The 14,891-nt window shown below is 41.4% G+C and overlaps 1 protein-coding gene across 1 annotated transcript in view; it reads right to left on the reverse strand.

Annotated features, from left to right (window-relative positions):
• Window positions 1–5,541: 5,541 nt before the first annotated feature.
• Window positions 5,542–14,891, reverse strand: part of LOC140679001 (uncharacterized) — a 50,012-nt gene continuing 40,662 nt past the window's right edge. Inside the window, exons 7-9 of the mRNA XM_072913735.1 lie at window positions 9,879–9,965; window positions 9,781–9,819; window positions 5,542–5,646 (exon numbers count right to left, since the gene is read on the reverse strand). Coding sequence (XP_072769836.1) covers window positions 5,542–5,646; window positions 9,781–9,819; window positions 9,879–9,965 — 231 coding nt within the window. The remainder of the gene's footprint in view (window positions 5,647–9,780; window positions 9,820–9,878; window positions 9,966–14,891) is intronic.

Below are 14,891 nucleotides of genomic sequence, written 5' to 3' on the forward strand. Positions count from 1 at the left end.
CTTTTGTGCTACGTGTATGTCTTTTGTTTATTCATCGTATGTTAAATATGTTAAATAAATCATATTCCTACCTGCAAGCTGTGTCCGAAGCCGTCTGCATCCCAGGGAGAACACACCCGCATCACGATGCGACCACGTCGTTACAGTAGGAAGCCAGCAAATAACAATTCTTCCGCGGCGGCCATCGAGGAGTTCGATGAAGGTACGTGGGAGGTGTTGCGAGCGATGGAGGCGGAAACTCTTCGCTATACCCCCTCGGAGCGCCAGGACCTGATATGGGGTCCAAACGGAAAGCTGGTCCCAATCCACTCCGTTAGGCCCGAGGACATCGCCACACCCCCGCAGTACCGAACGCGTCAGCGAAGACGGAAGCCGCCCAAGAGGTCTTCACTTTGCTGCCAAGACGCGCCACTCCCTCAGACTCCTCCACTGGTACACAGCAAGCTACATTCAGCCCAAACTTCCCCTCCTCAGATGTTTGGCAACCCAATCGACCACTTTGCCAAACATTTCTCCGATTGGGCTGTCAGTCACATGGACAGCATCAACAATGACGTCATTTCATTAGCGCCCCCCGAAGAGGTAACTCCACCCACTCCCGATGACGTCATTGAGCAAGAATTTTTTTTTCCATCTTCTAATTCTTTCTGTCAGCCAATTCCAAATGACTTTTATTCTAAGATAAAACATTATCAGGACATTTTTGTTAAGTTCAAGTCTAGTCAGTCACATTCTGATTTTCAAGCTCCGCCCCCAATTACTTTGGCCCCACCCCCTATAGCTCAAGCTCCGCCCACTCCTCTGTTTTCTCCCTCCTGGTCGTCCCTACAGTCCCATGATATTGGGAAGACTAACAGACAATTTGGACAATTTAAAGAGGAGGAGTATACCCCCCTCTATACCTCCCCCCACCCACCCTTGAAGCGCTCCATGCGGTTCCAAACCGCATGGAGCGCGTCTGGTATCCGCGTCTTGAGGGGGGGGCTAGTGCTGGGAGCTGTGCTAGTGGGGCGGCACCACTGCGCTCAGCTAAACCGCAACCTCCTGCACGGCCACCGCCACCAGTCTTTCGGCGTGCTAAACCGCAACCTCCTGCACGGCCACCGCCACCAGTCTTTCAGCGTGATAAGCCGCAACCTCCTGCACGGCCACCGCCACCAGTTTTTCAGCGTGATAAGCCGCAACCTCCTGCACGGCCACCGCCACCAGTCTTTTGGCGTGATAAGCCGCAACCTCCTGCACGGCCACCGCCACCAGTCTTTCGGCGTGCTAAGCTGCAACCTCCTGTCCGGCCACCGCCACCAGTCCATCGGCGTGCTAAGCCACAACCGCCAGCTAGGCCACCTCCAGCTGCACCTCGGCGAGCATCTGCACCTGTTCCTGCACCTCGGCTGACACACCAAGCTTCGTCTCCTGTACCTCCACCACATCAAGCTCCACCACGTCTAGTTCCACGGCTGGTTCCCACACCAGCGCCGGCTCCAAGGCTGGTTCCCACACCAGCGCCGGCTCCAAGGCTGGTTCCCACACCAGCGCCGGCTCCAAGGCTGGTTCCCACACCAGTGCCGGCTCCAAAACCAACCGCTGTTCCTGCTCTGAGGCTAGCACGAGTCGCGGCTCCAAGACTAGCACCAGTACCTGCACCAGCTGCCGCGACGACGTCGACTCCTCATGCTTCCACGATGACGTCGACTCCTCCTGCTTCCACGGCGACGTCTCCTCCTGCTTCCACGGCGACGACGACTCCTCCTGCTTCCACGGCGACGACGACTCCTCCTGCTTCCACGGCGACGACGACTCCTCCTGCTTCCACGGCAACGTCTGCTCTCTCATCGTCTCCGGTGGGCTATTCCAGGACGCCGCCACCTTCCTCGCCCTCATCGTCGTCTCAGCGACCTCGAGTGGTCAGGCTGCGCAAGCGGCGCTCTCGGAGGTTTGTGTATGGACGCCAGTGGCGCAAACAGCAGTGACACCAGAGACATAGACTTAGAACTCTCCGGCTGCTGAACTTCTGGCGCCACTCACGCCCACCTTCTCGGCAGCCACGAATGTGGCCTTTCCGTGGTCGCCCGCCTCGCCTGCGGCAGCGGCGTTCCACTCGCCGCCGCCACCTGACTCTTCCCCGGTGGATTCGGGGACACGTGGCCTGGCGACCCACCACCAAATCCTCCCTCCGCCCTCCCTTGACTCTCGAACTATTTCTTGTTTTTTGGGTTCTAGTTTTATTTAGTGTCAAGGGACATCTGGAATCTGTCCTTTAAGGGGGGGGGGTACTGTTACGATCCGCTGCCCGGATCATAGTTTGTTTATGTTTGAGTCACGTGTTTTCAGCACCTTGATTTTGTTTGTTTTCAGTTGCCATGTCAACCGATTACATTCACCTGCCTCTGGTTAGTGTTCGGGACGCGCACCTGTTGCCCGGGCACTAATCAGAGGGCTATTTAGTCCTTGCCTTGGCCTCACTCGGTCTGGCTTCCTAGTTTGTTCCCACACAACTGATGACGACGTTTATTTCATGTTCCTTAGCTGCTAGTTTTCACGCTAGGCTATTTTGGTTTACTAGCTCCCACGCTAGCCCTTTTGTTTTGCCTTTTGTGCTACGTGTATGTCTTTTGTTTATTCATCGTATGATTTATATGTTAAATAAATCATATTCCTACCTGCAAGCTGTGTCCGAAGCCGTCTGCATCCCAGGGAGAACACACCCGCATCACGATGCGACCACGTCGTTACATGTGGATCGCTTTTTTGCTTTTGTGTCGATGAGACATTCCTCCCACAAACCAGATGCACAAATAAATGTGACTTACACACTCCCCTGAACAACCAGCAGAGGGCACTGCAGCCTGATAAGTGATCAGTATCTACGTCAGGACAAGGTCATTAAACGGCATTGATACAATAGAATAAGCAGCTAGCACGGTCTTTCAGATTAACTGGATACATTAGCAGTAGATTACACAACGCTAACATTAGCTAGCTCAGGCCCGTTGTGCGTTCTCTCTGTAAAGACGTGGATTGTTTTTGTGCAGAGAACTCTGGGCATTTTGCATATAATGCATATAATGCTCTGTGACCCAGACCGCTCTGGCTGCAGTGCCCTCTGCTGGAGTGTGTAGGTCACATTTATTCGTGCATCTGGTTTGTGGGAGAAATGTCTCAAGTGATCCACATATGCAAATGCAATACAAATACAAATACAAAATCAAGCATATTTATATTCAAATCTCAAAAATATATATTTACAAATACACGTTTATTTATACAAATTCTGGATTTATTTGTTTGTCACATTTTTATATTTATAAATTGTATTTGTATATATTTTCAATTCTCAAAAATGTATTTAAAAATATGTGTTTATTTATACAAATAATTAATTTATTTGTATATCCCATTTGTATTTGTATTTGAATATTTATTAATATATGCATATGTATTAATATCATATTGATATATATAAGTTGATGTAAGACAATTCTACTTCCATAGAATACTGGTAACATTAAGGAATATTGATACTGGTATTGGTAGCAATAAAATCCTAACGATATATACTGTATCGCCATCTTTTTTTCTTTTTTTTTTAGTTTTCTAGTTAGTTAGTCAGGTTGGTTGGGTGGGTGCATGGCTTTTCATGGAACCAGGAAATGTTCGTAGTGGGATAAGGAACAATTGATTCGATTTTTGGCTTGATCTGGATCATTGTTACCACATCACCTCATGTGTGTGTGTGTGTGTGTGTGTGTGTGTGTGTGTGTGTGTGTGTGTGTGTGTGTGTGTGTGTGTGTGTGTGTGTGTGTGTGTGTGTGTGTGTGTGTGTGTGTGTGTGTGTGTGTGTGTGTGTGTGTGTGTGTGTGTGTGTGTGTGTGTGTGTGCGCGCGGGCTGCAATGAAATACATTTGGAACATTTCAAAGAAGGCAGGGTTAGTGCATGTGCCTGACAATACGAAGGTCCTGAGTTCGATCCCGGGCTCGGGATCTTTCTGTGTGGAGTTTACATGTTCTCCCCGTGACTGCGTGGGTTCCCTCCGGGTACTCCGGCTTCCTCCCACCTCCAAAGACATGCACCTGGGGATAGGTTGATTGGCAACACTAAATTGGCCCTAGTGTGTGAATGTGAGTATGAATGTTGTCTGTCTGTCTGTGGTGGCCCTGTGATGAGGTGGCGACTTGTCCAGGGTGCACCCCGCCTTCCGCCCGATTGTAGCTGAGATAGGCTCCAGTGCCCCCCGCAACCCCGAAGGGAATACGCGGTAGAAAATGGATGGATGAACCCAGTTTAAAAACCCATAAAGTTTGTAAAACGAGGTTCCACTGTGTGTTGGTATAGCAGCTTAAGAACACATCAAATTTGTATTTGGAATTGATATTTATTTATGTTATAATTTATATTTCATTACAGGCAGTCGTGTGATTACCTTTGTTGATGTATATTATACTTATAAGTTGATGGTTTTGCAAATGTACATAACTCTTGCCCCTCCTTCCTGGCTTTACAAAAGATGGCAAAGTCACCCCAGACTGAGGTATTATTTAAAATGTATAAAGCTCACGGGATTTGATGACGAAATGTAATGTCATGCGTGACAAAGGTTTTAACACGTTTTGCCTGTTCATCCACAGATTAAAGTATTCATTTAGTTATCTTGTTTGACTTTTCAGCGATATTTCCCAAAAAAAATGGAGTTGAACTTCAACTTGTTCAACTTTTAGCCCATTAAACTTGAAAGGCTGCATGCATGTATGTTTATCATGTACACTTTAATTACACGACCCTGGTTTACGGTGCAGCTTCCCTTCTCTAATGGGCCATGAAAAATGGAAGTGAAATAATTTAAGCCATACTGGGGCAGATTTCCTCTCTGGTCAAAAGTCAAATTTAGCAGAATTACAGCACTGCTTCGTTTCCACTGCCCCAGGTCATGCACACAACGTTGATCTTTTATTCTAATGCAAACATCAACATCGTGTCAGGAACACACGTAACGTAACTCCTTAAGCCGGAGAAAATAAGAAGAGCTTCTTAAAGGGGTCAGAATCTTGATTTTGCAAAAGAAAATATGTTTTCAATAAATTGTGTTTAGCTGTTTTGATAAGCATGGGGACGTGCTCACTATACCTTAAATCATATTTTTGGAAAAGTAAATACATTGATAAAAATTCCTTTCATTCTTGCGGCGGCGAAGTAGCAAATGTAGGGTAACCTGTAGAGGAGAAAATGCTCCAAATATATCATGCCTGGGAGCAACCGTGTTTTATGGCTTTTCCAATGAGGCAGGACAGTATGTGAGAGAACAGCGTCTGGTGCAGCTATTGTGTTCCAGTGAAAAAGGGGGGTGCATGGCGGGGACCACCCACATGAAGTCAGTGATGAAGTAAATACTGTTGCACGGCCATGTCGCCTTCCCTTGCTCTCAGAGTAAACTGTGGTTAAAAAATGTTTTTTAAAAAAAATAGCCCTGCGAGTTTCGCCTCACCAACATGGCGAATACTTGAAGGGAGGGAACGTCACCACAGTCCGCCCTCACTGATTAAATTCTAGCTCCTGGTAGTCGGGTCTGAGTTGAACTTGGCCCAGTCCCTCAAGAAAGACACAGCGGCCATCTGGAGTTGCGGGTAGTGAGGTGCCTTCTGATGAGTACCCTTTAATACACAACATCAAAAAGACTACGCAGTGGATGCACAAATTATAATTAATGAAACAAATGGTTGAAGCAACACTGCAATCATAGAGTACAAAGCAGACAAGACCAATAAAAAAATATCTCGTGTCCGAGACTAATAAATCACGTCATCTCTGTTTGTTTATCTGGGGTTGGTAGCACATCAAACTTTTCATGGGGGAATAATAACCCATGTGAAAAAAAACAAATCCTCCGAGAGGAAGACCACATTTGTGCCGCACTAACAGGAAGTTTGACTTTATGTAAGAGTGATTACATCCGGGCTCCTAAAAATCTTAGGCCACCGGGAGTTTTGTTGTTTTAATGACCTTTTTTAGGAGGGGCACCCACCAAATAAGTATTTGTGTTACGTTTTGTTGTTGTTGGTCTGGACCCCAGAATGCAGAGACGGCAGGCTAAGTGCAGGTAAAAGGTATCTACCGTATTTTTCGAACTATAAGTCACAGTTTTTTTTATAGTTTGGCCGAGGTTGCGACTTATACTCAGGAGCGACTTATGTGTGAAATTATTAACACATAACCATAATATTATTTAGCTCATTCACGTAAGAGACTAGACGTATAAGATTTCATGGGATTTAGCGATTAGGAGTGACAGATTGTTTGGTAAACGTATAGCATGTTCTATATGTTATAGTTATTTGAATGACTCTTACCATAATATGTTACGTTAACATACCAGGCACGTTCTCAGTTGGTTATTTATGCCTCATATAACGTACACTTATTCAGCCTGTTGTTCACTATTCTTTATTTATTTTAAATTGCCTTTCAAATGTCTATTCTTGGTGTTGGGTTTTATCAAATAAATTTCCCCCAAAAATGCGACTTATACTCCAGTGTGACTTATTTATGTTTTTTTTCCTTCTTTATTATGCATTTTCGGCCGGTGCGACTTATACTCCGGTGCGACTTATACTCAGAAAAATACGGTATTAACAAAAATAAAGAAATAGTGCAGCATGGAAGTGCACAGGAAGCACAGAGAAAGCTAGGCTGCAAGAATATCTATGGCAGAAAAAACATCCTGATTGGCAACCAGGGACAAATGTGTCCTGATTGCTAATCAGGAACATGTGAAGGAGCCAGCACTCAGACAAGAGAAGTGGTAGAAGCAAACAGGAAGTAGAAAACCAAAAATATGAGCACCAAACAGGAAATGATACAGAAACTTACAATACGTTCCAAACTGTTATATGAGATGACAATTTGTGCACATTACAATTAACTGATATGTACTGTATTTGTATATTTTGTAAGTAAATTAACCTGCACAAATACAATGTAAAATAATAATTTTAAATACCTTGAACAATGAAAAACAATTGCATTTTTGTCTCTCCTGCTTTCAAAACTTGGACTGCACTATGAAATATAATAATCCATGTCCTTGAGAACTCATATGTTTGTACTAGTGTTGTACGGTATACCGGTACTAGTATAGTATTGTGGTACTAATGAGTCAAAAACGGTACTATACTCTGTTTTGAAAAGTACCAGTTCCTCCTTTTTTTCTTTTTTTCTTTTTTTCGGGCATGACGGGGCGCCGTCGTCACGTCGTCACATTGCTGATTTTACAAGCAGAGGAGCATGTTCGGCAGCACACAATCACAGTGTACTTACAAGCAGACCCAGGATGTAGACAGAAAAGGGAGAACGGATGCATTTTGGCCTAAAAACTAACAATAAAGGTGAAGCTATACCATTGAAACTCCCTCAGGAAGAGGTGCTTTAAGACAAGGCTAGCTAGCTAGCGGCTAAAATCCATCCACAGTCTGCAGTATTTTAGCTACTTCTAAATCCCTAATCCTCGCCTCCATGGCGACTAATAAAGTACGTTTATTACAAGTATCATCCCTGCAGGACGAGGAATAGCTAAACAAGCTTCACTACACATCGTAGAAAGATACAATAGCTCACCGGCATCACCGCTAACAAAAGATAGCACTCCTGAATGTAAACAAACGCCAGGGGTGGATCTACACCTAGCATACACTGTAATGATACCAAGTACAATTGCGTATGTAGTCGATACTACTATGATTACATCGATATTTTTTATCGTCACAGAATCTTTGCTCCTTTTTTAAAAAATCATATTATGTTATAAACTCAGGAAATATGTCCCTGGACACATGAGGACTTTGAATATGACCAATGTATGATCCTGTAACTACTTGGTATCGGATTGATACCCAAATTTGTGGTATCATCCAAAACTAATGTAAAGTATCAAACAGCAGAAAAATAAGTGATTATTACATTTTAACAGAAGTGTAGATAGAACATCCTGAAACGGAAAATCACCAGACATTAACAGTAAATGAACAAGTGGATTGATAATCCATCTTTACAGCTTGTGCTTTATAATTTTGACAAAATAATCGAATGGTAATGACACATTATGTTACTGCATACGTCAGCAGAGACTTTGCTTTCTTACTTACTACTACACAATTTGTCTAGTATGTTCACTATTATATTTAAGACCAAAATTGTTCTTCGGTAGCAATAAGAAACATATGTTTAATGTAGCGTAAGATTTTTTGTTAAAATAAAGCCAATAATGCCATTTTTTTGTGGTCCCATTTATTTAGAAAAGTATCGAAATACATTTTGGCACCGGTACCGGAACCAAAATATTGGTATCGGGACAATTCGAGTTTTTACATACCGTAATTGTGTTATTTCCTGTCCCACCCATACTTTGATTAAATGACATTAGATTTACAAATCAATATTCATCTTTATTTATATTCTATTCACTCAATATTGAATAAAAATTATTTTAATAAAATAAATCAGAAATTAAAGGTGCAAAAAGAAGTATAAACTTAAAATAGTTGCCCCTATTCACACAAATACAACATTAGCTCATCAAATGACGGCACAAACCTTAGAAACCCTATAGCTTAGCTAAATGAGCTAGAGCTACAGTGCTGAGGTTACACATTTTAACAGCCTGAAATGTTAGCCTATTGGTTTGGTTTGGTACCAGTTTATTTCAAACATGCACACAATTACTCTATCATTGCATAGTTACATGTCCGAAAAGGAGTAGGAAGAAAAAGATCACATTTGACTCTACCCCTTTTCTGTTTCTTAGCAATCATGAACATATTTGTTTAGTTTCTGTACTCAATATATAACACTTAACTAATAATTAAATAAATCAATACAGTTTACATAAATAGCTAATAAGTAGCAGTTCACATGATTTGCTGAGTATATAACAGATGATTGAATTGTGTCTCATTTGTCAATAAAGTTGCAGATAATCAAACATACAACTTAAAATGTGTGTTTTTTAGAAGTGTAGCAAAGCCTGTTTTTTTGTTGCTGGTTGTTTGTTTGTTTTCAAAGCGGTTATTTGAGCGCATCTTCTCTCAGTTATTTATGTAAACCAGACATTTAAGGGCATCTTTTTCTCAAAAGTGGAGCAAACAATGTTGGATTCTTCTTAAGAATAACACTTTACATTACATTACAAATTATGTGTATAATCTTATTAAAAAGGTCAATGTTAGATAACAGGGGACTTTATTGAAAACATTAAGGTAAGTGCTTGACTGATTTATTTTTTCTTGTGCTTATTCTAAAAACATGATCTCAGAGAAAGGCACACAAAGAACTTTCTACCGACGTGATGGTTAGTGACATTTATATGTGAGGAGGCTGTTCATACAAATGGTGGCTTTATTGGTCCTAGATGATAACACGTCTTTTGCTTTCAAAGTGATTTACTGCAGCCTGGTGGGATGAGCTCAGTGAATATGTGTGGTCGCTCATCTATTGCACTTTTTCCTCTGTTGCTTTTTGGGCTTCGTGGGCCCTGGAGGTTTCCTAAATGTTGTAGAGCCGTTTGGACTGGAGGCCCGGCAGCATAAAGCAGCTTTTGGCAGAAAATCCTGCTGTGTCTCCAAAAATAAGAAAGAGCGGGGTGAATGTGTGTGTATAGTTGAGTTAGTTCCATCAAAAAACATTTCTAAAGCCTAATATTATAATTTCTATGTGTATAATTATTCAAGCCTATAAACAGCATTTTACAGATGTTTTAGAGTCCAGGTGTTGATCCTCTATGGTTACTTTTCTACCTGCAGCTGCTTCTGCTGGTCGTCATCTAGAGGAAATGTCTGCAGAAATAGACGTGACCCAGTCACTGCTGTTGTTTTTAAGGGAGAGAGGTGAGGACCTTCGTCCTGAGGGAACAGTTCTCTGACCCGAGCACCGGTTGGTCGGAGACATGAACCACAAAGATCAGGCAGAGGGAGGGCTCCAGCTGGAGGAAGGCCCATAGTCATATGTGTCAATACCAATGGAGTGTTTTTGTGTAGTGACCTCTAGTGGTCTCTTAAATATTTCCATGTTATCGTAGTATGAGATGGCAGATTTTTAGTGAAGCTGTCAGAGAAACACTGTAGTGTGGTGTGAATTAAATAAACAATATTTGGACAATACAGTGTCTGCAAATACTGCCTTTCATCCAGGTCATTACATTGTCTCACCTCTCATCCCAGCATTCAGGCTCACAGACTTAGGCAGGACAGTTCCAGTCTGAGAGGATGGTGCAGTATCCAAAGAATGGTTTTGTGCTATTGCGGTGCTAAACGACAGTTGTTAAAACACAATATAGTGGACCTTTGCCAACACAACAATAGTGATGTGCTAAAAGTCTGTAAACATGAACTGAAAAGCTTTGTTTGAAAAATGTCTCAAATGTCTTTGTTTTTGTCCTTCAACACACCAAAAAATTAAGAATAAAAAAACACTGGGACTGATCTACTAAAATCCAAATAAACATGCTAAACACCAACTGCACTTTATTAAATTGCATGTACGATTAGTGGGCGTCTTGATTGAAGGTGATCTACAAAGGCTGCGTGTAAGAATTAATAACAAGTGTAAAAGTGGCCCAGACCTCCTTTTTTAAAATAGAGATTTTAAAAAAGGAGACACTGAGACACTTATTTACTGCAAATTCATGTTTTCATGCTCCTCCCTGTGGCGTGTTGCTTTGTTTTAAAACAAGCTGATGACATGTACACTTTTTATGGGCAATATCTGTCAGCCTGCGCTGAAATGTCCGAGGCGCAAGAAAATGCATATTGCAAGAAGCTGTTTCCACACTGCAAAAATTTAAATCTAAGTAAGATTAAATATCTCAAATAAGGGTGATATTTGCTTATTTTCTGTCTGATAAGATAATTCTTCTCACTAAGCAGATTTTATGTTAGTGTTTTACTTGTTTTAAGGGTTTTGGTCCTAAATTATCTCAGTATATTACAGCTTGTTGCTGAGATTTTATGACCTACATTGAGTAAAACATGCTTGAAACTAGAATATCAACTGTTGCTAAGCTGTGTCATCAACACTCACAAGTAAAGTAATAATTTCTTATTTCAAGCATGACAAAAAAAATCATGACTTTGACACAACTGTGTCTCATATTAAAAACAGATGACGGCCAAATGGACTTTGCTGTTTTATTTTCAATGAAACAATAGAAAATACGTGTTCATATAGTAGTACAGTTGTTATTAGTGAGAATATACTTATTTTAAGGTATTTTTGGGTTCATTGAGGTTAGCTAATTTTACTTGTTTTGGAAAGTCTTGACAAGCCAAATTTTCTTGTTCTATTGGCAGATAATTTTGCTTAGTTCAAATAAAATACCCCTAATTTTTATTTTTTATTTTTCTTGTTTTTGAACACTGACTTTTTGCAGTGCATATACAGTATATTAAAATGCTTTTACTAAATAGACCAAATGTCTTACATTTTTATTTTTGCCAGTCGTAGGAGGAAGCTGTAGGGCGGTCACCTCCTCTCTCACAGGTATTTCCGATTTCAGATGTGCTAAATGTAGACACAAAACAGCTCCTGCAGAACACTTATAGTTTAGATAAATCACACTTTGTGTGCTAAATATTTATATTTATATTTGCATTTTCTCCTCCCAGTATTGTGGGCGTTCTGATAATCAGCATATATTCCTCTTATTCATGAAGACAAACATGCTAAATGGATTGTGCTCCTTATTAGGTTCATCAAGCGATCCTCTCCGCACGAGTTTAGTAGATCAGCCCTACAAGACACTACACAAAAATACATTTTACGAAAAGTGGGGCATACAAAAACCAAGGTAGTACTGCACTGTATGGTGTATTTATGTACAGGGGTGTCAGACTCATTTTCATTAAGGGTCACATTGCTGCTTTCATATATGAATATTATATGTACATAAAACTTTTTTTCATTCTACTGTCACAAAAAAATGCAATATAGTATATAGTAATATATTTGTTGCATGACCAGATAATATCAAAGTTTAAAAGATTTACAATCTTTTGCAGCATTTTTTCTGTCAAGATGAACAGAATGTATACATTTAGTAAGAAAGATGAGGTACTTTACAGGCTTTCCAAGGCCACGTAAAATGATGTAGCCAGATCTGGCCCCCGGGCCTTGCGTTTGACCCCTGTGGTATAATATATTATACAATAACTATATGATACTAGTACTGTATGGTAACAACATTTCTCTGAAACGGAGTGCGATTATCTCATTAGAGCATGGGTGTCAAACTCTGGCCCACGGGCCAAATTTGGCCCGCCGTGTAATTTAATTTGGCCCTTGAGGCAATATCAAATTAACATTAGAGCTGGCCCGCCGGTATTATACATCGGCGGTGCCGCTGTAACACCGCATTCACCGCTAATACTCATACTTGCCAACGCTCCCAATTTTCAGTGCCCCTCTCGAAAGTCTCCCAGGTCAACCATTCTCCCGAACCTCTCCCGATTTCCACCCGGACAACAATATTGGGGGCGTGCCTTAAAGGCACTGCCTTTAGCGTCTTCTACAACCTGTCGTCACGTCTGCTTTTCCTATATACAAACAGTGTGCCGGCCCCTGTCACATGATATATGCGGCTTTTACACACACACATAAGTGAATGCCAAGCATACTTGATCAACAGCAATACAGGTCACACTGAGGGTGGCCGCATAAACAACTTTAACACTGTTACAAGTATGCGCCACACTGTGAAACCACACCAAACAAGAATGACAAACACATTTTGGGAGAACATCCGCACCGTAACACAACATAAACACAACAGAACAAATACCCAGAACCCCTTGCAGCACTAACTTTTCCAGGACGCTACAATATACACCCCCCGCTACCACCAAACCCCGCCCCCCCAACCCAGCCCAACTGAGCCCCGACATTAATGAACTAGCATCCCAGAAAAGATGCCAGGTATCTGGTTTGGTTTGATCAGATTAGATCAGTGTGTCGCAAACTGAGCAGTAAAAAGGCCTGAATGGTTGATTTATTCATTGTTATTTTATTTTCAAATGTATTAGCCTGTGGAAAAAGTTAATGTTGATATTTACCCCAGAAGGCTGCAAATAGAAAAGAGGCATTCAATTTTTTATTTACATTTTATTTAATATACCATTGATGTTTTTTCGTTTGTTTTTTGAAAGTTGACTTTGCACTATTAAGTTATATAAGCGTTGCTTGTTCCATATTCAGTGTTAAAGCAAATCAGTGTAGCAAACTGAGCAATAATTAACGTTTTATTCATGCACTTTCTCTTGCTACTTCAAGGCTTGAATGTTTGATTCATTCATTATTGTTATTTTATTTTCAAATGTATTATTAGCCTGTGGAAAAAGTTTGTTTTGATATTTACCTCAGAAGGCTGCAAATAGAAAAGAGGCATTCAATTTTTATCTAAATTGCATTTGATATGCCATTGATATTTTTGAATTATTATTATCATTATTTGAAACTCGATTTTGCATGTCACTATAAAGTTATATAAGCCTTGCTTGTTCAATATTCAATGCAAAACTTGTTTGGGTCCCTATTAAAAGATTAATTTGTTCAACATTGGCCGGCGGCTTTGTTCAGTTTTAAATTTTGGCCCACTCTGTATTTGAGTTTGAAACCCCTGCATTAGAGTGTAAACGTGTACCTAATTGTGTGTCCAGTGAGTGGAGTAGGCCAACAAATTACTTTTCTCCAAATGTTTTATGTATTGCCAACGTGATTGGCAATACATAATACATAATTGCAGGAATTGAGTAAATCTCTGGGTCAAACTCCAGGCAGAGAGAAACGTGATATTTATTGCAGTTGTATTCAAGCTGCACAGTATTTTCCTGGCAGAGAGTACTTGTGACAAATGATCCAATTGTACAGATTTGGCTGCTGGTTATTCTTGGTGCTCCAAGTGGCAATGCGGCATAATAATGCTTGGGGATGTGTTTCACAGTCGTGCTTTGACAGACTGATAGTAATTGCCGACTGACCCCTTTGGTGAACGCCACAAAGACAAATCAAAAGCAAATTGTATGACCCAATTTGTGAACACAAACATACTGAGGTAGACAAGCAAGACCATGCGATTATTCCTACAACAGGAAAATTTGGCATATCGGAGAGTAATCATGAGGTGTTTGCAGAGCCCCTTTTGGTGACCACCCATGTTCCACGTCTGTAGTCCACTGATGACTTTTCCAACTCTCTTTCACAGGCTGGCAGTGAGAGGTGAGTCAATCCCACAGTAGGTCCCTCAGCCCTCAGAACTGGACCTCAAATCTGCTTACTTTCCAGCATTCATGTTTGTTCTTCTGCCATCTGACAGGTCAAAAAGGAAAGGAAATCGCAATCCCAGCTGACGACACGGATACAACAAATGAACTCTGATCCGCGCGAAGGGAAAATGGATCACTCAGTAAGTCTTCCCTTTCAACTGGAAGGCAGATTTCCATTCCCGAGGGACGCTAACAGTTCGATGTGCGCGGTGAAAAAGCAGCCGTCTGCTACAGTGTGCAATGTGGGGACCATGTTTGGCAATCATTGCTGTAATTTGTGCTAATTATTTACTGCAGCACGGTATGTTTGCATGTTTTCTTGTCCCATTCTGCAGCTTTGAACGCTTTCCTGCCTTCTTAATAAAAAAGCTGCTCTTCAGTGGTGATATATGGGTATTTAGACAAGTGGTTAACAGAGGGATGTAGGATTGTGGAAATACTGCATGCATTCAAAATACACAAAGTACACTTCATCTGTTGGCAAGTATTTATGCAGCTAGAAAGAGCTGCTTTTAACGTGCAGACGTTTTCCTGACCTTACATTTCGATACATTTTGCTGTGGACGACAGATGATTGGCAGTGACCGAGTATA

This window comes from Nerophis lumbriciformis, linkage group LG08 (genome assembly GCF_033978685.3).
Source record: "Nerophis lumbriciformis linkage group LG08, RoL_Nlum_v2.1, whole genome shotgun sequence".
NCBI lineage: Eukaryota > Metazoa > Chordata > Actinopteri > Syngnathiformes > Syngnathidae > Nerophis > Nerophis lumbriciformis.